General features: G+C 46.3%; 1 protein-coding gene across 1 annotated transcript in view; it reads left to right on the top strand.

Moving 5' to 3' along the window:
* Positions 1-6,943: 6,943 nt before the first annotated feature.
* COL17A1 (collagen type XVII alpha 1 chain) overlaps positions 6,944-24,429 on the top strand; it is a 46,616-nt gene continuing 29,130 nt past the window's right edge. Inside the window, exons 1-12 of the mRNA XM_045568860.1 lie at positions 6,944-7,072; positions 11,791-11,853; positions 13,553-13,597; positions 14,575-14,679; positions 15,657-15,788; positions 16,724-16,771; positions 17,714-17,749; positions 19,103-19,150; positions 20,580-20,723; positions 21,981-22,139; positions 22,768-22,839; positions 24,333-24,404. Coding sequence (XP_045424816.1) covers positions 11,802-11,853; positions 13,553-13,597; positions 14,575-14,679; positions 15,657-15,788; positions 16,724-16,771; positions 17,714-17,749; positions 19,103-19,150; positions 20,580-20,723; positions 21,981-22,139; positions 22,768-22,839; positions 24,333-24,404 — 913 coding nt within the window. The 5' untranslated portion in view covers positions 6,944-7,072; positions 11,791-11,801. The remainder of the gene's footprint in view (positions 7,073-11,790; positions 11,854-13,552; positions 13,598-14,574; positions 14,680-15,656; positions 15,789-16,723; positions 16,772-17,713; positions 17,750-19,102; positions 19,151-20,579; positions 20,724-21,980; positions 22,140-22,767; positions 22,840-24,332; positions 24,405-24,429) is intronic.

Consider the following 24,429-nt stretch of genomic DNA (forward strand, 5'->3'; position numbering starts at 1 on the left):
AAGGCAAAACTGTAGGCATAGAAAACAGATCAGAAATTGCCAGGGGCTAGAGATGGGGGTGGATCACAGTGGAGCACCAGGGCATTTGGGGGTGCAGTGGGACTGTTTATAGCTTAAATATGGTGGTGGTTACATGACTATATGCATCTGTCAAAATGCATAGAATACTAAAAAGAATGAATTTTACTGGATGTAAATTATCTGATTTGCACCTGATTCTGGCAAATTGCTAAAAACACCAGGGTCCTCAAAACCCAAGTTGGGAACCATTGGCATAACAAACGTTCACAAACTTTTAGAGGCGTGTCATAATCAGTGGGATGAGTCAATGAGTATGTCAGGCCAAGATACCTGATTCTCAGCGTGAGTCTATGTACCAGAGGAAATGTGCCCATGAGGAAAATTGTGGCAACCACAAACCAGACAATAGGGTGCGGTCTTCATGTTAATGAAGACAGTCCTTGTGTTGACATGTTTTGGGAAAACCAAGCCCATCTCCTGAATCATGGCCTACAGCGCAAAAGAATGCTCATCACCTGACGCAGACTTTTCAGCTCTTTGGCCTAAAAGCCACGAAAATCCAGCAATGAATCCATCTGTCAGGTGGCTTCCTGCTGTTTTGTTGAATTGTTTTTCCTTGCTCCCCAATGGGGATCAAACCTAACACAAATTTCAATCCACTGGTCTATTTACATAGAATCACTCACTTTTGAAAGCGTATGTTTTTCTGTGAGCAGCGCTGAATGTTTCCTCTCCTGGACGCTTCTGACACCCCTTCCCTGTCATTTCTGAGCAACCAAAGTGCGGTTGAGCTGGCTTACCCCGGCTCTTGGACAGCCTTCCCCCTGCCAGGGGAGGCAGGGAGACATTGCCAAGCACGAGACTAGAAATGACTTCCCACCCTGGCAGGAGGATTTTCTTTCTTCCACTAAGTGGGGGAATCTTTTGAGATATTTTTTCTCTGATTACGAAAGGTGTCTTCATCTGTTTTGTGCCGCTATGACAGAATACCGGAAACTGGGGAGTTTGTAAAGAAAAGAAATTTATTTGGCTCATGATTCTGGAGGCTGGGAGGTCCAAGACTGAAGGGCTGGCATCTGGCTGGCATTCTTCTTACTGTGTCATAAAATGGCAGAAGGCATTACTTAGGAGAGAGGCAAAAAGAGAGAGAGCTGAATTCATCCTTTTCACATGAACACATTCCCATGATAACAACCTACTTCCATGATAATGGCACGAATCCACTCATGAGGGCAGAAGCTTCATGACCCGATCACCTCTTCAAGGTCCCGCCTGCCCACGCTGTTGAATTGGGAATAAAGTTTCCAGCTCATGAACTACTTTCAGGCACACATCCAAACCATAGCAAAAGGGGACCAACTGCTAAGGCTGATGCTTCTTTGGTTCATTGTTGTCTTTTGATAAAACTAATTTATAAATGTTAAATTATTAGAAACGAGTTACAGATAATTTAGTAGGGCATGTGTTAGAAATAACATACAGTGGTTTAAAACTAATTAAAGCTATCATTCATAGGGGATATTAATATTATCCTGTAGTCTTAACATCTGAATTCTTCAAGATGGAAAACTAAACCCTTTTTTTAAAACCTCCCATTCGTGATGTGTTAGGTGGTGAACACAGGACAAAATGGGGCAGGGAAGAGTCCAATCCAAAGGGCATAATCTTGTTGTTGTTGTTTTCATATCCTCCTCTGGAATGTAAGCTCTAACACGTGGACTTGTGAGAAAGCAACTTGGCAGGGAAAGGGAAGGAAGTCGCTATGGTCAGTGGACGGCCTGGAAAAATCTCAGCATGGTTGTCTCTCATCCTAACAGCAACCACTAAATGAGTGTCATTGTCTCCGTCCAGCCTCCAGCCTTGCTGATCTTACCCCGTTCAGTTCCTTCGCCTTTTTCTTCTTTGCCTTGCTCAAGTGCACGCTCTTTACTAAGCTAACGCTAGAGCATCCTCATCAGTCTATCTTGTCTCTTTCTGTTCTGCTCCACTGTCTACGTCGTCACCAAATTAATGCTTGTTCAATGCAGCGGAACATCTGACAACTCCTCCTCCCCCTGGCAGACACTCCTCAGACAGGCACTTCAGACTCCCCACGATCACACTGGCGCAGCCTGGCCTTCCGACCTCGCCCGTCTTCTCTTCTTCATGTCCCTCCACTCTTCACCCGAGCCTCGCTCCTTCCTGTGTCTGTGCCTCCCAAGCTGGACTTGAAATGCCACCTCCACCCTGGGCTCCCTACTGCCAGCCGTCCTTTAAGGCTCAAATGGCACCTCTTTCACGAGGCACTGGCTGATGCCTCCTGCTGGGAGTGGATTTCCATAGTTCTTAACTCTCTGATGGTTGACATTCTCCCTGTGTTGTCATTATTTGTATAGCTGGTGAATATATCCATATATTTTTTTTACATTGTAAATTCCTTGAAGGCAGGTTTTACATCTCACCCTCGATTGTATCTATACACTCAATGTTCACGGTGGACACTCAATAGGTAGTGATTTACTCACTCAGCAAATACGTATGGGTTTTGAATGGATAAATGAATGAATAGATCTGAAGTTGGGAATGGAAGAAAGGAAACCAGGATGCTTTGTCATTATAATAAAGACAGCGAGGAACACAACTGGGGACAACTCAAAAAGCATTATAGACAGGAAGAGCAGGTGGAGACCTTAAGCCCGGAGGCGAAGGGCAGGGATTGGTGCACTCTCAGCTGCATCTTTCCAAAAGCCAACCTGCTGCACGAACAGTGACATATGCTGTTGCCATAATTGTTTACAGGGAAGCCTTATTATCCAGAAGCACGTGCAGAAATATGGTCTTCTAGTCTTAGAACAGTAGTAGCAAACTCTAACAAATAATTATTGTATTATTTTTATTTTAATATGTAGGAATTGGTTTTTGAAAAGTCAGTGGATTTACTGTCCAACAAAAGAGCTAAATCAACAATTGTAGACACTGGAATTATCTCACTGAAGTTATTTTCTCTCACCTCCTTCCCAGGAAACTCTACTTCTCATTGTCTGTTAGGAATGGAGGGCACATGTATCCCAGAGCTTTAGAATCCCTGGATGAAAACATCATAAGCACTTCATAGCACTGCCATGTGATGCTTGCTGTTTTATGAGAGTCACAGAATAGGTAGAAATCTACCCACAGGGTATACACCCCTTTAAACCAAACACACAAAGAAAATCTACATTGACAAAGATGAATGAGGTAGTGAACCGTCACTGACAAAAGCACTCACCCTGGCCACCAAAAACTGGGTTTACCAATCACTTTTTGTGGTATCAGCCACAAAAAGCAGAAGCCACCTGTCCTCACATTGTTCAGGGAGCAATGGTGCGTCTGGTCACTTGGTGCCAATCTGAGCCACACGTGAACAGACATCTTTTCTCCCCGACCCATTGAAAAGTCAGTGGATAATTTTGGAAGGATGACTGTTTTTCCAGTTGCCTTTTAAGGAACTTTTATTTCTAGTCAATCAAAAACTGATTAATGTGACTCATTAACATACCCCCGAATGCAGTGAGGAAGCAAGAAACACCTTTCCGGTGTCTTAGTCACTTCTGTTTCCTAAAGCTGACTCTTTGCTGCATTTTGGCAAGAATTTTCTTGTTTTCAGGTTAATTTAAAACATTTACAAGACAACTCCCCAAGTCCCAGGCATATGGTAGGAACTTAAAATATGAATGTTGAACGAACATAAGGTTTCTTGCACTCCGTGTACCAATGTAAGTACCAATTAAGTCTTATTCACAGTTTTGCCAAGGACAATAAACTACGAACCTTGAGTAACTAGAATGTACTTGAATTCTTTTAATTTTCTTCTCCGCTAAAGTGCCTAGTGTAGGATTCTGCAAACAGTACTCACCTGTCCACATGTGAATATGCTGGAACATGCACACACACACACACACACACACACAAACAGGCTTACTAGCTATTCAGTTAGCTTAGTGGAGTCTCGATCAGTTAACTTAGGGATTTATCTATCATGGGTCTGTGGTCTCCACTGTACTTGGAGAATACCAATTGGATTGTAGGAAGCCAAGGGGAGGATTCTGATGGCTGCTTGGCATGTTTGGTTTTACATAGTAGTTATAGCTGAATAATTTATTGGTGTATGGTTGCCAAGTCCTCTAAACAGATTTCTATTTAAAATCATCAATAAGTTATTCGAACACCATAGTGCTGTCGACTGAAAACATCTGCACTGCTCAGATGGTTTCGGTTTTTATTTAAGTAGTCACTTGCCCTCAGCCTGATCTGTTTTGATATTGCCTATCTTCTTTCATTTCAAGGCTTTGGACATACTTACATTTTCATAGCACACAAGGCAGTGGGAAACTAAGGTTCAAGAGTCCAGTGGAATATGGACTCTGCTGCTTATGAGATGTAAAATCTTTGGCCTGGTTGCTCAGCCTCTTGAACGTCACATTTTTTTATCAGCTATAAACTGAAGATAATAATGGTATACGTGCCTTAGAGGTGCTGTGGGGATTATGTGAGATAATGGATGTAAGATATGTGGTGCATAATAGACCTTAGCATCAGCTGCAGTCTCTCTTCTTTCCTAGGATTAATAATCCAAACCCTCACACGGCTCCTGTAAAGAGTTGCTCCCAAATGTCGATTTAAGGGCATTTGCCGGGTTCTGTGCAGCACAGGCCTCCATGGCCTCTGAGGCCTGTGTGGTCCGGTCCTGCCCCCGCCCCAGCCTCCCTCACTGATGTCCTCAACACATTGGCCTCATCTCTCTTCCTCCAACTCACCGTGCTGCTCCCACCTCACAGCCTTCTGAAGACCCTTTCCCAGAACAATCTTGATCCCTCCCACCACCTGTGTGATTTCCATTCAACCTTCATCTATTCGCTTCCGTGTCACTTTCTTAGCAGAACTTTCCCTAACAGCCCTCCCCGAGTCTATGTCTCCTCTTATGACTCATGGTATCCAATACTCATTCTTCATAATAGTTATTGCATTCTTAATTGTATATTTGCACATAACTGTTTGCTATGGACTGAGTTGTGTCCCTCCAAAATTCACATGTGAAGCTCTAACACCCAGTACTTCAGAAGGTGGCTGTATTTGGAGATAGGGCCTTCAAAGAAGTAACTGAGTTAAAATGAGGCCTTTAGGGTGGGCCCTAATCCACTCTGACCAGTGTCCTTACAAGAAGAGGAGATTAGGACATACAGAGAGAGACACCAGGGACGTACATGCACAAAGAAAGGCCATATGAGGGCCCAGCACAGTAAGAAGGCGACATCCTCCAGCCAAGGAGAGGGGCCTCAGGAGAAATCAAACCTACTGATGCCTTAATCTTGGACTTTCAGCCTCCAGAACTATGAGAAAATAAATTTCTGTTGTTTCAGCCATCCAGTCTGTGGTATTTTGCTATGGCAGCCCTAGCCAACTAATACACTGTTTAAGGTGTGTCTTCCTCCACTGGACTGTGAACTCTGTAAGGACAGGGAATATGTCCACACTTCACCATTGAACTCTCAGCACATAGTTCAATGTCTGGCTCCAAGCAGGAGCCAATATATTTCTGTTTAATTCATGAATAAATGAATGAATGATACAAGGATATGTCAATTTTATGCTGAAAGCTGTGTGTCTTCTGGGTTCTTCAATGTTCTCCTATGACATTGACCACAGGCATGTTGAATAAGTATTTATTTGTGGAAGGCAAGAACATCCCAGAAAGCAAATGTCAAATGCTAGATCATTGAAAAGGTTCTGAAATATGTTATTCTGGTGCAGAATATGAGAAGTTTAGGAGCAAAAGCCCCGCAGGTGGTTCTCAATGGTCTGCTATCCTGCCATGGGGTGTGAGTGCCCACAGTAGCAGGGTGCAGAGATGCATTAGCACTGTGCTGTAGGAAACCCACAGCTCTTTCCAGGATCCTAGGATGATACCTCAGACTTGGGAAAGGGCCTAGGAATGTGCTACGGCACCAGAGGAGCACCTGCACCAGTTCCGGGTTCAGACTCCCATTTTACCAACCCAGGAGCCTGAAGCTAGTCTTTGGGGGCCCTGGAAAATCAGACGCTGTCCAGGAATCCATGAAAACTATCTAGATTGGTGCAAATTGACCCTCTAGGAATACCGAAAGTCCCCCAGGGATGTATTTGGAGTTACAGGGCATTGGGGAGCCATGCACGTCGTTAGGTGCATGGTGGCTTATATGGTTACCTGCCTTGAAGGACAAAATGGTCCTTACCCCTCCCTAACAGCATCTCTCTCCATTATTAGGTGGGTCAATGCCTAAAATCCCAACACTAACAGGTCACTCTTTTAGGTTGGCATCACTATATCTGGTTACCTCCTTTTTAAAATGAACCCCTACTCCACCAGCAGCTCAGCATTTTCAGTCATTAACAACTCATTACAAATTAATTAACCAACTGTTTTCTCCCCATGGACTTGACCTGGCTTGAGTCAGAATGGGGGAAAGAAGACAGAGATACATCCAGTCTTGAATATATATAAGTCCTGCTAACATCACAGGTTTTCTAGGGCTCAGGCATTCTGACCACAGGCCCTCACGTGTGTGCCCCGTGAGTCATGCATACTGAGATTCCAGTATCCTGTGGCACGGAGGAAGGAGAACACCAAGTCATGGCAGTGTTCCAGCTGTGACAGCCGTAATACAAGGGACTTTCCTTTATGCTGGTCGTTTCTTCCCTCTCCTCGTGGGTCTGCAAATGGTTAATTTACCTAAGCTGGTAGGAGCAGCTTTCCACCTTCTGGTAAAGTTTGATTCCTGGAGGCAGATTTTTTTTTTTTTTTTTAAATCCAGCAAGTGTCAGATAATTGGAAGGGTGGGGTAAGGCTGTAAACCACGACACACCTTTGTCAGGACTTGTTTGGAAGCAGAGAGCTGAAAGAAACAAGGTGGAGAGAAGTGAACATTTTTGAAAGATCACTCAGCTTTAACACACCTTGGCTGGGTCTGGATAAAAAAAGTGGGCACTGCGAATTCTAGAAGAAGGCGTCAGGGGAAGATTATTGAAAGTTGTTTCCTTCAAAATCCCAAGCGAGGTAAGTAATAAGAAGACTGACCTTTCTCCCTCCTTCTGAGACTTTGATTTAAGGTTTGCCATTTAGAAATTAATTGTGTATTGGAGAAAAGAAGATGAAGTTCTTTAGTTTCTGTATTCTGATTGAAGTGATTAATTGGCTATAAACGGTGACTTTGGTCGATGCTTTTTGCTTAGGGTAGGTCTTTTAAAGGAAACAAGAAAGGTCCATGAATGGAAAGGAGGAGAAGACCAGTCAAGATACACAAGGCTCTAGTGGCAAGATTTTTCTGTGTATTTTCAGTACTGTAAAATGACTCATACTAAGTTGTTTTATTTAGAATATGATAAGGGCTTATAATTCCTTCTCTCTCCACCTCAATTTTCCCTCCCTCTGTTTCTCTCTCCCCACTGGACAGAAGAGAACAGCTCAGAGGCGAAGTTAAATGTAGGGAGTTGGGGGGTTCCTTCTAGAAGCAGCCCCTGTGCCGCCCGGGCCTCTCTGCTTAAACTCAGGGTCTGGGCAAATACTGCTTTTTATCATGCTATAAAATTGCTCCTGCCCCTAATCTAAAGTGACGTGAAATCTTTGAAGTGGTCTTATTAATCCAGGAATTTCCTAGAGTCAAACTTGGAGGAAGACAAAAAAGAAAAGAAATTTTTTTCTGGGTATATACTCTTACTGTGGCCCCATTTCCCAAAAAAAATCACTTTGAGGTGAGAATTACCAGTTTAGGTATCTAACCGGACCACGTTAACTGCTAACTGACAAATTATCACTTTACTTTTTGAAGTGAAGGCAAAACCTCTGGCAAATTACTTCTTCTGAGAGGCAGTTGATCAGTAGTCTAATAGTTGGATTTGTGATGTCCACAAAATGGAGTGAGATTTTTCAAAGGTATGCGTTTGAAAAGCAGAATTGTTTCTTCTCACGTCTGTGTTTCTGTCTTAGTGCCAAAGTAGAGATCTAAGTCAGAACTAACCTAAAACAGATGCTTGGTCTTGATGATGCCTTGCAGAGAATCAGAGGGGGTCTGCTTTACTTTTAGGCCCCCCCAAACCCCCGCATGAACCTGAGCAGCATTTACATGGGGGCAGTTAAGGGGAACAGTCCTGCTTCAAACTTGCACAGAAACTCCTTAGACTGGTGAACCTGATCAGACCTAAAAACTAAGCACATTCTTAGATGATGACTGACCAAAAGAAGTCTGCGTTTACCTCGTTTGTTTCATCTGCCACTATTAACGGTAGCAGGACACAGTGGTAAACAAGCCCCCACATAATCACAAAGCTGGTGCCCACCGGCTCCCATTCATGAAAATCCAGGGTGCCAAATATTGGGAGCAGCAGCCCCATCTCTGGGGTGCTGGAGAGACAAAGCCTCTGGACAGTCAACTCCAGGGCACTGGTTTTTCTGGCCGTCAAACTGTGTTCTTGGCCCTTTTATGTTACCAGGTCAAGAGCCAGTGGATGGTTTTCTCATGCTTTGGCAATTTTGTTTTTGTTTTGTTTTAAAATTTAAAGTGTACAGAGACTGGAGTAATAAACGCTGTAAAAATATTGCAATGCCTTAACAGAATATAGGAACAATTGTTCCTAAAATTAAAAATAGAGAGAAAAACACTTAGCTTCTTCATTCTCTATGTTGTATCAAGAACAAAATGTTTCATGTGTCATTAGAATAAGATAAGGTCAATGGGATGATTTATTATTACTAACAGTGACTTGTCCTTGATTGTGTGTATGTTAGACTGCATCATCATCTGAAGAGTTTTATGTGGATTTGATATCATTTAAATAAAGTAGAAAGGGGAAAAAATCATAAAAGTAGAGAAATGATTTTAAATTGTGTCTTCTTGCGCGAGAAAATGACGTGGGATCATTTTTACATCTTCAAAAGAGTGTTAGCTATGAAATAACCTCAAAGCAGCACTGTAGATCTACGGATGGAAATTTGTATAATTTTGGAATTGAGAACTTGGATGATTTGCTCATTCTTAGCTCTAGTAAAGTGGCCCAAATGTCCAAGAAGTTAGAAATTATGCTCTTTGACAGTGCTTTTCAGTAAGTAGTGTTTCTGGAAGCCGAGTGCCCTGGTGAGTACTGCTAGGAGAGGCAGGCTTGGGCACGTATGTGGGCAGGAAACTCTCCTTCCCTAATGTTACACTTTTAAAAACTATCAGCACTTAAAATGTTTAAAAAAGAAGTCCTGTGAGAATGCCACAGGTCTCATGGGATGGTACTAGTCTAAGTTTGTGCCTGAACCCATCATTATCCATTTAATAACTCATGTATAGAAAGTTTCCTCTTAGATTTGGTTTAAAGGAATCCATCTCCCAACACACCTCTGACCTCACTCAGACCATCAGCCTGGCAGAGAATTCTGCATAGCCGTGGGACACACACCCATGTGAGTGGCTTCAGGCTGAGACAGAGGCATCTACCTGTATCTACCTAGTGCATGTCTATGTACAGGGTACCTTCCAATAAGGAGCTCCCAGCCCCTGAAGGAGGGCATCTGATTTCTCAGTAGGCCATCACTTCATGTCCTCTGGAAGTTGGGGAACCCTTGGATTTTTGCTGCAGAAATCAAGGTTTTGTTACTATGATTTAGGGAAAAGATGGGGGGCCTAGAAGTGCCTGTTATTTTTCTGGAGACAGAAAGAACAGGCAAAACTTGCCAGGTTTGCTACCTGGAGACTGAACTCAGCAAACCAAGCTATCATCTGTCTGCCTAGATGCTACAAGTGCTACAGCCAATCCCAAACGTATAGCTGCTGGCAGCAACTTTCACTGAAGGACCAAAATAAGCAATAACTTGTGGGAAGTAAGTTTCCATGAATTGCTATAAACAGTTCCTTTCAGGATAATATTTTATATCAAGTCAGGTGCCATCCTAGACAGTTAGTCACCTCCCCACAGGCAGTGAGGGGCATTTAAATGTTTCATCTCCCCAAATGCCTCCTGGCCCACAGCTAATGATCAACTAAAAAAACAAAGTGTAAAGGGACTTTCGAGGCACCAAAGGCAATTAATGCTTAACACAGGATTTCAAAGAGGGTGTCAGCTGCACGTGGCTTTGCATGCTACAAGCCGTACAAGTCGTAGCTGGAATGCAGACGTGGTCACAGGCCAGGCTTGGCCTTCTGATAAGGCTGGCCTCCCCTGCTACCCTGTTTATGGAGCCCTCCTCTGGGTTCCGGGAAACACATCTGTAAAGCTATCCTGTGGCTTCTCAGATCCAGCTAGGATTTTTTCCATGATGCCTCATTCCTCGCCTGGAGCTGCATTTAAAAAACACCGATGAGCAAGAAGTTGGCACATTTGACCAGGCCCTGAAGCTAACTGCACCGTCCTGGTTAATTCCATGAGGCAGTTGATCAACTGGTCTCACGTGGTCTTGGTTTTCAGCAGGGAAGTCACCCAGAGCCACATTATGACTTTCGTGAGCCCTAGACACTTTTGCCTTGGCGGGCCCCTTCCTCCAGAGAAAAACTTTCTAAAATGATATTTTACAACTGCATTGGTATAAAGAAGTATGTAATCCAGGTTAGATTATGTTTCTTTTTCCTTCTGACTTTAAAAGCAATTAAAATATTTTTATGGACCCCAAAAAGTGTCATGGGTCTATGCACTGGACCCACTGTGCCTGGTGGATAAGTCGACCCTGAAGTCACCAGGCAGGTGAACGCTGGAAGGAGAGCTCTGCAAGCCAGGGGCACTTGGCAGAAGTGGCATCCTGCCTGGGAATTCTAGAATCCGGCTTGAATTGCAACCAAAAGATAAACTAGGAAGAAGAGACAGTGAGGGGAGGGGAGGGAACCACAGGCAAAGCCAGATTTCAAGTCCTTCCAGAACCTGGGACCAGGCACTACAGCAAGAGGAGCCCAGTGCGGGTGGGGATCCTTGCTGTGTGTTCCCGTGTGTTTAGGGCTGGAGCCCCCACACCCCCACCCAAAGTCAGCCCGGCCTCACACCATCCATGCTTAGGGACACAGCGCACAAGACTGCAGTGAATTTCCTCTTCGGGAGCAGAGTTAGAGTGAAGGGAGAGCATAGAAAACACACACACATATGTATGCTCCTACGTAGCTCTGTAGATCTTGCACAGATTCTCTTCGTCTATTTTTCCTACTTACATCTGCCTATAAGTATACTCGAGCTGGTTATTATGGAAAGAAAGTTCCATACAGGTATGACAAATACAATGATTTTTATCCTGATTTAAATCCATCAAGGACCATTCTCACATCCAGACTCTAAATAATGAAGCATGAATGTCTCATGTGCACAGAGTTCCATATAGAATACTGAGCATTATGGGATACATCAAAATGAATTAGTCGATAGCACAGAGAGCCTTGACAGATTCCTCCAGCCACTTATCACCACGGCAGAGAGTGGAGGTTTTACAGTCAAACAAAGGTGAGGGGAGCCCATCTGCTGTGCAAGCCCAGCAGGGGGCAGTCTACGCAATTAGATTCTGAAAAATAGGATCCTGGCACAAAGGAATAGAATCCAAAGTAGAAAGAACTATTACATTACTCTCTACTATATTTGATGACAAGAAATGGGAATGATTCTGGTAAAAAAAAAATATATATATATGCACATGAAAGGATGAAGCTTTGAATTGGAGGAACCAAGTTCTGGGTTCTCAGCTTGCACAGCAGGGACCTGCACTTACTAAAAGCAACGGTAGGAGACACGGCCATTCACGGTTTCCACCTTCTCCTGCAGGTGGCTATGGTATGGATGGAACCAAGAAAACCAAACGAGATGGCACCGAAGTCACGGAAAGACGTAAGAGCGTCAGAATTTTTTATTTATAATTGTTTCATTATAAAAGTACTATAAATTTAGAAACAAATAATTTATCCATAAGTCCACCACAACCACTATATCATTTTAAAATGTGTTCCTAAATGGACTTTATGACTTCCCATAAGATGGCTCTTGTTGATTTTTATTTTAACATACTTGCAATCAAAATGTGTCCTGGTTTTCCTTCAGAGATGAAAGTTGCCACTTTCATGTATAGTTTTCATAACAAGCATTTTTAATGACAGCATAACGTTCTGCTGAATGAATTCACCATAGTTTATTTAATCATTTCCCTATTTAGGATACAGGGCAATAAAAATCTACAAGCATAATATCCCAGTCATTGCAAAGACACAGTTGAAATGACACTATTGGCATAGTCAAAATCTACACTGAAAATTGAAAACACACATTATTTTGTGAAACTGTCCAAATGATAAATTCAGAAACATTTAAACTGTCCCCCTAGCAACTCTAAGTTAGGGAACTTTTCACTTAGTCTATGACTTTCATATATCTCCAATAAAAAAAATTCTGGCTCCACAAACTTGGAACTTTAGGTTAGGAAATAAATTACTTTTATGTGTCAAAAAAAATCCCAAAGGTCTATACAATGAGAGGTTTAGTGAAAGCTCAAGAACTATTATTCAAATCAAGCTGCCACTTTACTCTGAAAAACCATTTCCTTTTATGCATTGAATGCTGTTTCTGATACATTCATAACCCCATGTTCCTGCTAGGACAACTAATTAGGAAAATGCAGTGTGAAGGAGGGTGGCGCCAGTGACAGTCCTGTGGGATGGAACAGGCGCCAGCAGCACAGCTGAAAGGGACACAAGATGGTCCTTCCTCCACTTTCTCCTCTCACGGACCTCGCCACACACGTGCGCATGCATGTCACACACACACACACACACACACACACACGCACAAGAAGTCTGCTTTTAAAGACCAGTGGCCCCAGCTAGGTAGGTGCTCTGCCTAGGTAGGTAAGCCCACCAGAGAGGGAGGTAGCACAAAGGGGCCACACTATGGTTTTGGGAATCTACCCATCTCCCAGTGCTCAGAGACACAAGATGTCTTTCTTCTACCTGGTGTCTTTTAAAACACCTGAAGCTTTAATTACCCCAATAGACTCACCGTCACTCGGTTCTTCAAGTCTGTCTTTGATGTTAATTGATCTCTGATTTCACCAGGCACCAAATGGGGCTTACCCAGACCCCCCCAACTTCTATGCCACACCTCCCCACACTCAGGCTGGCCCTGAAGATTTTAGAATGAATCACGATGTCCTTGAAACACCTCTAAATTAATAAAGGACACAGTGAAGTCAGCCAGAGTGCTGGTCCCAGCTGGACTGGGAGACCACTGGGAAGGAGCAGTGCAGAGAAACAGAGTGACATAGACGCCAAGACAACTCATGTTTCAAATCAGTGGGTAATTTCTTCTGGTTCCAAAGAGATATAAACTTATTTCCCAAGCACATTCAATCCCATTGTTTTTGCTCATATTTTCATGTACAGTGGGTTGGTCAGATCATATATCTTAAAGCACAATACACAAAAATCGATGTTGAAATTAATTTTATATGCTCAGCTTATGGCAGATGTTAGACTTTGCCAACATGCAGAGGCATCAGTGCATTACAAGATCTCATTTTTTCTTTGTCTTTTTCTAGTTATCACTGAAACAGTAACTACAAGACTTACATCCTTACCGCCAAGTAAGTAGCTGCCTCAATAGCTTTCTTCTCAGTAGGTCACATGGGAAGGATCCCACACCTGCGACCTTTTCCATGGGAGCTCCAAAAAAATCTTTTTTTTCAAATCGAGATATTGACATTAATTTATGTATACCAAAATCCACTGGTTTGAAGTGTACAGTTCAGTGGTTGTTAGAATATTGTTGGGGTCGTGCAGTCACCGCTGCGGTCTAATTTTAGAACAGTCCCATCACTCCCTAAAAAGAAACCTCGCGACCCTCAGCAGTCACTCTCCATTTTCCCTCCCCTCTGCTCAGCTCCTGGAAACCAAAGATATAGTTTCTGTCTCTATGGATTTGCCTATTCTGGAATTCTGGACACTAAAATGTCAGAAGTCTTATCCAACCCGAGCACAGAGTGGGGAAGGGGAATTTCCAGACAAGCTTCTGGTTGAGGCCACTTTTTTCTAGGGGCCCCTTAGGTTAAGTGGATTCTGTATGAGTGATCTGAGCCCCACAGCTACCCCACACTCCCAGCTTTCTGGGATGGGAGAGGCCACCCATTAGCGGGCGAAGTCGGAGCAGGGATGGGCTGCCAGGTGGGACACCAGCAACATAGAGCTGTCATGCGTCCCCCTGACACTTCTAGTGGCTGCCATGTCTGGGCACTGACCTGGCATTTGGAAAAAAGCAGGCCCAACCACGTCCTGGACACAGGGGCTTTCATCACTCAGCTGCCTTTTCTAATATTTAAATTTTCCTAGCAAACAACTTGCTATGCTCCACCCAGACGACCTTCCTTTTCAATCAGGCAGAATATTCACTCCAGACATTTGTATCAAAAACAAACCAACAAAACCAGAGCGTGGCAGCTTGCACCTTGCAGTGTGGGTGGGACCCAAACTGAGAAGGTCCTGGTGAGAAACCAGGGAAGGTTTACACAGGGCGGAGGATGAGGGGACCTTCCCTGAAATTGTCACCTGCTTTTGTCTCTGGCAGAAGGGGGGACCAGCAATGGCTATCCTAAAACAGGCTCCCTTGGTGGAGGGAGCCGGCTGGAGAAACAAAGCCTGACTCACGGCAGCAGTGGCTACATCAACTCGAGTAAGTGCCCACTGGCTCGAGGGTCGGGGCAAGGGCAGGTGGACAGGGAGAGCCACTAAGAAAGTCCTGCAAAGGAGACAGAGCAGACTCGACCCTGAATCAGCACATGAGAGGGACAATTCCAACTGCTTGTCACCGGAGAGTTGTCTAAATGACACACACCCAGGGAGAGCGCGACTTTTAAATCATCAGCATCTACTTAGCACAATGGGATCAGTTTTCATTAAGTCCCCAATATAAATAACTATCACTAATTAAAAAGGCTTTGTGGGTAGGTGGTTGTTTCCCCAGTGAATCACTCTCTTTGGAGAAGGGTGTGCAGGCCTGAGAGTTTACAATTTAAACTAACAACAACAACAAAAGAAACTTAACAGCTGGGTTACTGTGCTAGGGGAAGCTGGTGACATTTGATCTTACACTGTGCGAGATTCCACTGGGCAAGTATCCAACACAAGCCCATTGTTCCCAATGAAACACTCTTTCAAACTAAAACAAAACAAAACAAAGAAAACAAAACAAAACACAAAATACGGAGCACCCGCATAACCCCTGAAGCCATTTAAAAAAACCTTGAAGTGAAACCAAAAACTAAGACCCAAGACGGAAGAAGGCCAGGCTGAGCAAGAGAAGCACCTGCCCTTGCCTGCGGAGGGACGAATGCTTCTGCACGGGACTGCGTCCTCGTGCACCCAGGCAGCGGGCCACCAGCACACCTCGGGGCCTCAGGAAAAGTCCCCCAGTCCTTTCCGTGTCCGTGCGCCGTAGTCACGTGCGTGACAGACACCGCTGCCTTTCGGGGGTCCGCTCAGGAAAGGCGGAGGAGTAAGGGGCCGCTTCGGTTGTGCTCTCCCGGGGTCCCTGGCCCTCCCTGGGCCCCTCCCTTAGTTGCGAGTTGGTTATTGTAACTGGGCCTCCGCAGCCATCATACTCATCCCTGCAGAAGCGCCACGAGGGTTTACGCTCCTCCCCACTTGCAGGTGGCAGCATACGCGGCAACGCGTCCACCTCCAGTTACCGGCGGGCTCATTCTCCCGCCTCCACTCTGCCCAACTCACCCGGCTCCACCTTCGAGAGGAAAACGCACGTCACCCGCCATGGGACATACGAAGGTATCTGCCCCACCGCGGTAGGAGACAGCCGTTCTCTTCCCCGAGCAAATCCACAAGTCCTTGGAAGATTGACATATTGGCCACCTGGCTTCCCCTGTGTCTTTCTCCCCACTCCTGCTTCATTTCTTTTAGGGATCCCCATTACTTGAAGATCTCATTCATTCATTCATCCATTTAGTCACTTTTTCAACTAGTATTTTAGCAAATGCCTGCAGTGTGTTAGCACCGTGCAGAACGCCTGGATGGATGCTTAAATGAATCAGACATGGGTCTCGTCTTCAAGGACCCTAGAGTCTAATAGACAAGATGACAGATAAAAAACTATCATGCAGAATAAAAGGGGATTACCATGTTCAGCTGATGAAATCAGGGAAGGCTCTCTGGAGGAGGTGACATCAAAGCTGGGCCTTCATGAGTGTAAGATTTTGATGGCCAGAGATGGAGAGACGGGGCCATTCTAGGTTGTGGCAGCAGCGGTGTGAGCAAGGACAGGCCAGAGAGTCCAGGGCTAAAGTGGGAAGCGCAGGGGTGCTTCCGTGAAGAGGGTTTGAGGGACTCAGATGCAGTGCTAGGAAAAGACGTTTAGACTTTCTTCTGCACATGATGGGGAGCCACAGAGATTTTTGAGCAAAACAATCATATTTGAGGTCCAGGACTAGAATTCTGGAAGCCACATGCATGGAGAATTGGTGAGAAAGAGCTAAACACGGGTGACAAGTTAAAAGGAAATCCTCAGTAGTCCAGAGGAGGGAAATTTTGCCTGGGACCAGGTTGCTAACAATGGAGGAGCAGAGCTGGGGGGTGAAAGGTATCTCCAGGTGCATCTGAAATGTCTGCTGAGGGCTGTGGAGGGGCAGAGAGAAGTGGCCGGGCACTGCCCTGTCTCTTGGAAGCCTAAGTGGTCATTTGTCCTAAGTGTCTTATCCCCTCTCCAGGGAGCTCCAGTGGCAACTCTTCTCCGGAGTACCCTCGGAAGGAATTTGGTACGTCCTCTCCTTATTTTCTAAAGAAACTGTCCAGGCCCTAGGGAAATGCCTGGGGGAGACAAGGTGGTGGGTGTCAGGGACATCTTGAGTTAAATGGATTCTTCCAAAGGAGTTAGCCCTCTGCTGACCTGTTTTCCTCTTGCTTTTTATCCTGAAGCATCTTCAGGGGACTGTCAGCCACATTAACTTGCTGTCACAAGCGCTTGCTCGTGGCACTACTGCAACGGCAAGCTATTTATACAAGGTTCAGACTTGGACAGATAAGCTCCTAAGGCCGAGCAATAATAATTGTAGGGATTCTTCCTTCCACAAGATGCGCAGAGACCTCCCAGCAAGAGGAGCTGCGGGTAGAACTCACAAATGCCAACCGTCCCAGCACCTCCACTGTCGCGCGCTGCCAAGGGGCACAGTGTGTGCCTAGTGCACCCCTAGGCTGTATCTTCACTTGGCCTTAAGTCTCTGGTCCATGTTCTTGGAATCTCACTGTGCATATGAATTGATGATGTGATCATTGATTATAGAGTGATTATAATCTTATTTATTTGCTTACAGTAGGAAAACCAAAGAAGTCTCTAACAAAAAAAAAATTAGAGGGGAGATTTGGGAGCCTTTTGATACATTTAATCAATGTAGTCAGCCAGTCCAAATGGATCATGCTCCCAAATAGATTATCTTAGCTAATTTTGCAATCTAAGTGTTAGCTAATTTAACATTTTCATTTAGCTAATTTAACATCCTGAATGCACAGGTGTATTGCAAAACATTCTCTGCCCTTTAGCTAATTATCATTTCTAAAGCATCCAATATACAGAAAAGTCCTTACGTAGATTAGACACACTATGAAAATAACCTCTCCCCAAATATATCTACCTCCATGTCAAAAATATTCAGCATGCCACGGCTTATACAAGCCTACGATTGCATTTCTTTGTTTCTCAGCATCTTCTGCAACCAGAGGACGGAGCCAAACACGAGGTGAGCATTATCACTGGGTTCAGTTCAATTCATTCAATGAGTGTTTTCTGAGCAGCTAACACTTGAGCCAGGGGCTGTGGGGAGTACAGAAGAACAGATAAGACATGCTTCCTACCCTCACAGAGCTTACAGTATCCTGAGAATCTTTTGCTGGCCCTATCAGGATGGGGGGGTAGCTTTTGACAGTGATCTAACAGGGATATAGAGGCAGGAATCAAAACGCATGGTAGGGCCGGGCGCGGTGGCTCACGCCTGTAATCCTAGCACTCTGGGAGGCCGAGGCGGGTGGATCACTCAAGGTCAGGAGTTCAAGACCAGCCTGAGCAAGAGTGAGACCCCGTCTCTACTAAAAATAGAAAGAAATTATATGGACAACTAAAAATATATATAGAAAAAATCAGCCGGGCATGGTGGCGCATGCCTGTAATCCCAGCTACTCGGGAGGCTGAGGCAGAAGGATTGCTTAAGCCCAGGAGTTTGAGGTTGCTGTGAGCTAGGCTGATGCCACGGCACTCACTCTAGCCCTGGCAACAGAGTCAAGACTTTGTCTCAAAAAAAAAAAAAAAAAATGCATGGTAGCAACCTGGGCAGAGTTTGTCCTGCTGTGGATTATCTGAGGACACAGACATCTGGTTTCACTTCTCATCTCCTGATTGACTTTCACAAGATGTGCTTTAAGTGCCTTTACACATCAAAAGATAAGCAAACCCCCCTCCTTTTTTCAAATTATTCCAGGGGACAAAGGGCCCCATGACGGCTTTGTAATCTCCTTACCTGGACAAGGATGTAGGAGATACATGCAGTCCTGGGAGAAGCTGCCCTTGCCAGGCTCCGGGCAGGTGGTAGGGGCAGCGTGTCACGGCTGTGCTGGAGGCAGGATCCTTCAGAGGCTCAGCAGGTTCCTCACGACCCGCCTAGACTTCCTACGGGCCTGACCGTCTCCTAACTTGGAAGTTAGGAGAATACCAACCACCCACAACTTTAGGCTGATCATTGAAAGATGCCAATTCTCCACCTTAACTATTCATGTTAAGCTGCCAACTTCCTGCCCTTCCCATTTCTGAAGAGGCCAAATGGCTGAGTAAACACTATGTTTTAGGATTCTCTTGCCAATGCCAGAGAGACCACAGAGGCAGGAGAGAAGCTTGGTTCTGGCCATTATGAAATAGACACGGGAAAGGGGTTTGTCATTGCTGATTGTATTGGGACCTCCTTGCTCCTGGGATTTTATCGGTACATCTCCAGCTGCCAGGGGGTTGTGTCAGAAATCCCAGAGCAGCCCAGAGCTCAGTGTTAGGGACTGTGCTCCAAGCTCCTTCATTCACAGCCTTCTCCATCTCTTCCCTTGCACAGAGAGCGAAATTCGAGTTCGCCTGCAGAGTGCGTCCCCGTCCACCCGATGTAAGTGGTCACTACCTTGCTGAAAAGAAAGGACCCAGGAATCCAGTGCTGATCCCATGTGTGTGCGTGTGTGTGTGTGTGTGTGTGTGTGTGTGTGTGTTTATGTGTATGTGCGTGCACTCAATCATAAAACATCTTTAAGGGCCCTCTGTGAGGCAGAGCCTGGGCTGGGTGCTGAGTAGGCCATGGTCCCTGCTGCCCTGCAGTTCACAGACTAGCGGGGAGATGAGAAGTCAGCCACCCATTGCCACTCAGCGTGGTGAGGGAGCACGGAGGAGCCGCTCCACAGCAGCTCAGGTAGATGGGCCCAGAGAGGCCTTCCTGGGTTGGGTGTCACTTGAGGGAGACTGAAGGGCAGATTACTTAGGCTCAGAGGGATGAACCAGCACCTGACATCTGAGGAACAGTTCAGGTGGGGACACGGTGGGACAGCTAAGATGAGAGAAGTGTCAGAAGTCGAGTATGAGAGTCTGACCTTTACCTCAAATGTCAGAGACTCCTCAGTCTCTGTCCATGGAAGACGTTAGAGTCCTGCTGTTCTTGTTAGAGGTGACTTGACAACAGTTTGGAATGAGCTCAGCTTTTAGGGCAGGAACCAAGTACAAGGAGTAGGAGGAGAAAGAGCAGGGCCAGGCGACTCGGGACAGCTGTGGGGGCCGGCCCAGAGAGCTCGGCATGAGGGCATGGGATCTGACTCCAGGCCCGACACTTCGCCCCATGTCCGCACAGGCTTGGGGGTGCTGAGCCCAGAGGATAGAGCTTTAGAGGTGGGGGAGAAGTGGACTTCCTCCAGCATGTGTTGTCTGCAAATCTGTCCAATTCCTCTTCGCACTGCCCTGCACGATGCCTCGCTCCTCCCCTGCTTCCCACGTTGGGAGGCACAGGGAGCCCACTCCACTAGTTCACCTTGCTACAAATCAGATCAGCCGGACAGACTTGAAATTAAATCACATACGAAGGCAGCATAATGTTTAGGAGTTATGGGCCACTGTATGACAGTCCCGGTCATACAAGGTCAGGGACCCAACATCCTAGGCGTCCTGCACAGGGAACGAGATGACTGTCAAACCTTTTGTTTCAAGGGACCTGGTTCTCTGACTGCCTGATCCTGAATGACAGTGTCTTCCAGCCACAGAACTATCCCTATGATGTCTAATGAGGGCTAATTGGGAAATATCTCCTGAGGACTTTGACCTCCTTGTGAGAGACATGGTATTTATGAGGCTGTTAATATGACAAAGTGCCAAGTTGACAAGTGCTATAAATTGGCCAAATGCAAACATTATAGAGCTAACCCGAAATGCCCCAGGGTGTGAAGCAGATGCCATTCTCCCTAGTGTCCAGAATGGCCACAAATGTTCCCCCAACTGCAGGTGAACTCAGGAAAGAATCCTGGGCCTCACAGAAAAGTCTGTGCATCCTTTCACAGGGACAGAGTTGGATGACGTGAAGCGTTTGCTCAAGGGGAGTCGATCGGCGAGTGTGAGCCCCACCCGGAATTCCTCCAACACACTCCCCATCCCCAAGAAAGGCACCGTGGAGACCAAAACAGTGACAGCCAGCTCCCAGTCGGGTAAGCCCCGGGCTGCCGTGGGAAGGGAACAAGGTGGCAGACCTGCCCCAGCCTGGGAATTCAGCTGTTCCCGGCAGGTCTTTCAGCCTTTGCCAGACACTTCAAAAGCACCGAGCAGAGCGTCTGTTCTGTGAGCAGCATGGAAATGTGGGCTCTGCCCTTCCTACCCCTGGCTGCTCACCTGTCGCCCGTGCATACCGACACCTGACCCTAAATCCCCGAGTTCCTCCCCAGTTGAATGTGTTCACTGGGTTCCCCAAATGAAGAATACTGGGGAAAGTTACCGTGTTTTCATTCATTCACTCAATGAATATTTATTAAATGCCTCCTCTATGCCAAGCACAAGCACTGAGGAAAAGCAACGGGGAAGGGGGACACAGTCACTGCCCTCGTGGACATGAGGGTCTCTGGGGCAGGTCAGGAAACCAAGAGGTCCTGGGCACGTAGGATGAGAGCTGTTCAGCTCCCACACATCAGGTGGGGACAGAAAGATGAACTGGCAGAGCCGTGGAGGCAGAGGAGGGAAGAAGCCAGGTCTGCAATGACAGGAAGCTTCCTTCTCACTCACTACTGGAGAAAATCCTTTTTGTTTTCACTATAAAAGCAAACCTCAGGGGACCCTCTGAGCTGCACGAGCTCCCTCCCCTAGGATGAAGGTGGCGGATTTGAGGAAACATGGAAACCCCCTCTCTGGGGCGGTGCTCCCTGCGTCTGGCTGGCATGTAGGAATTTAAGGAGGGTATAACCAGGGAAGGCTGCCATCTGTGCAGTGTGGCCTCAGACCTGAGGGCTCTCCTGCCCAGACGTGCACCCCGCACTTGCCACGGGGCCTGGAATTCCGCTGGAAGAGATTTACTTCAGGGACTCACTTGTTACTCCTGAGAGAACCGCTCCCTGGCCTCTTGGAATATGAAGCAGTTGGCAGCTGGCTGGAAGGACGTCCACTGGGGGGACAGCCGGCCAGGAGGTGGGGAGCTGAGCTTAGAAGGAGAGATGGGTGGACCCCAAGGCAAAATTTAGCTACCTTTAATTTCACCAAAATCCTGCAAAAGTTTCTAATCCAAGGGATCAAGTTCTCACCAGCTCTGAGATTCCAGATCGACCTGTCCCCGGTTGCCCTGGCCTGACAGAGTCCCTGGGAAGGGGGACCTTCAGTGCTAAAACCAGGAAAGTCCCAGCAAACTGAGACGACTAGGTTCCCCAGTCAGGGGAGTGCTGACTTGTCTGTCACGGGGGTGTGTGTGCATCTGTTTCCAGTGTCGGGCACCTATGAGGCCACGGTCCTGGATGCCACCCTTCCTCCCCACATGTGGTCCTCCACCCTGCCCGCGGGGTCCTCCCTGGGGACCTATCACAACAACATGACGACCCAGAGCTCGTCCCTCCTCAACACCAACGCCTACTCTACAGGCTCAGGTACGTGGCAGGCAGCGCATGCCCCCTCTCTGCCCCAAACTCAGCTCACCTTTACCTGGAACTAGATGACCCCTTGGGTGTCTGCCACTCCCAGGGCTTCCTGGAGAGGTTCTCTGTGGCCAAGCATCCCAAGTCTCCTACTGGAACTTCGGTTAAATTAAATCTAGAAGGTGTTTCTTCTGGTGGGTCTCCTATAGAAAGGAATATATAGCACAGTGTGTGCAGAAAAAATATAACGGAAAAGAACACTGAAAATGGATGTAAGAGACCTGGTTTCACTCCATGTGACTTGACCGTGAGACCTTGAGCAAGTCATTTCATTTCTCTGAGCTTCAGGGACCTTCTCTGTAAAATGGGGTGACTAACAAGAAAGCTCCGGCTGGACCCATTGTCCACTCAGGTCCGAGCGACCTGAGATCACCTGCCAGCCGTGACCCACGGGGCATCACAGGCTAACGTCTGGTTCTCTGCTGCAAGGCAAGAGCCTGAGTTCTTCCTAAAACCAAAACTTTACTAAAATATAAAAGCCCAACCCTGGCATTTCCTCCGGGGCTTCCGTGGTGTCGGATTCTCTGCCCCCGATCTGGGCTGGACATCCCTCTCACCAGCCTTCCTCCCTGCCCTGCAGTCTTTGGCGTTCCGAATAACATGGCCTCCTGCTCGCCCACCCTGCACGCTGGACTCAGCACCAGCTCTTCAGGTCAGTGTCGCCGTCTTGAGTCACCTTTTCTGGGCTGTTTGCTTAAAAATATCAGGATGCTGTCTCCTGCTGAGGAAAATGGAATGGTTTCTGGAGAAGGCATCGTTTCTGCCCAATAGCGTGAAGGACTTTCCTCCACGCACACTGCAGCCCAGAAGCGGAGGCCACGGGGCTGCATTTGGGAGGCAGAAGGCACAAGCCTGTCCTCAAACACAGGGAGAACTCGGTCCCCAGGGCAAAGTTCTAAGACGAGGGGACCTGAGCCCGCACTGAGGTGCATATTCTGTGCTGGTGCCCTCGTTTTCTGGGAGAGTTGGAGCAATGGAAGTAAAGGGGTTAAGTGAGTCATAGTTTAGGACATTTTTGGGGTGAAAAGCATTGTTAAGTTAGAAGGACCTTATTTCAGATCTTTTTAGAAACAAGTTCATTGGAGCAACTACTATCAGATCTTTTTATAAACATAGTATTGCAGTAACTACATTGGGATAAATAATGTTACTCCTTATCTTCAAATGCAAGCATACAACAATTTTTCTTTTTTCTTTCTTTTTATTTAACAATTTTTAAGAAATATCTACTCACTATGTTTCTACATACATTGTAACAGCCTATGTGTAAATAAGTTACCAGCCCACATCTTTTTTTTTAAAGGAATCTGCCTTCTCCCTGTGCCATTGTGACTAATAAATACAATGATGTGGGCCCTCTTTATTTCCTTGGCTGATATAGCTGCAAGTGCAAAGTTAGCATTCAAATGTTCGATCAATACCCACCTCCAGCTGACTAGAATTCTACCAAACCCAGAAGACATCAGCTTCATGCTTTGTTTCTTCCATCTTGCTATTTTACTTTGGCAATGTCCTGACTAAGCCAGGCCTGGAGGGAAGGTGGTCTAATATCGGACTCATGATCTTGTCCCCAAACACTGGACACGATGGAATATTAATAACAGAAGCTGCTGACTAGGGAGGAATGAGCTTTTCTGCACATTGTTAAAGACAAGCAGGCAATCAAATAAACAAGGAGCCTTCAAAATTGTGGTGGAGGTGAAGGGAGTTTTATGTGTTTGAGTCAGGAGAAGAAAGGGCTACAGGGAAAACTAGGAGTCTGCCAAGGTCGGGCCTCTCAGCCCCCAAAGCCCACAGTTCCTACACTGGGCGCCCAGGTGCCACGGGGAACAGGGGGCCCTGGAAATTTTTTAAATTTTGAGAGAGACAGCCACGTCTGTCAGACTCTTGTTCACAATAGTTCACAATAGTGTGAACTATTGCTTTTAAGTTGTGTGGATCTGTTAGTAATTTTTGGCCTAGGGTGGGAAGATGGGGGCATTAAAAAAAAAATCACTGTGTCACTAAGAGTATGGGAACAGGAAGTTGGGGGATCTCTGCCATCTGCAAAGGCCTTTATCATAGTTTGGGGACTCCAGGGGCTACCTTAGGCCAAGGGGCATCCTCTGTGCACCCTGTGCTCACCTGTCCTTATTGCCTTCGCAGTATTCGGAATGCAGAACAATCTGGCCCCCAGTTCATCTGCCCTGTCCCATGGCACAGCCACCACGTCCACAGGTCGGTAGCCTAGGTTTGGAGCTTA

This window comes from Lemur catta, chromosome 14 (genome assembly GCF_020740605.2).
Source record: "Lemur catta isolate mLemCat1 chromosome 14, mLemCat1.pri, whole genome shotgun sequence".
Taxonomy (NCBI): Eukaryota; Metazoa; Chordata; class Mammalia; order Primates; family Lemuridae; genus Lemur; species Lemur catta.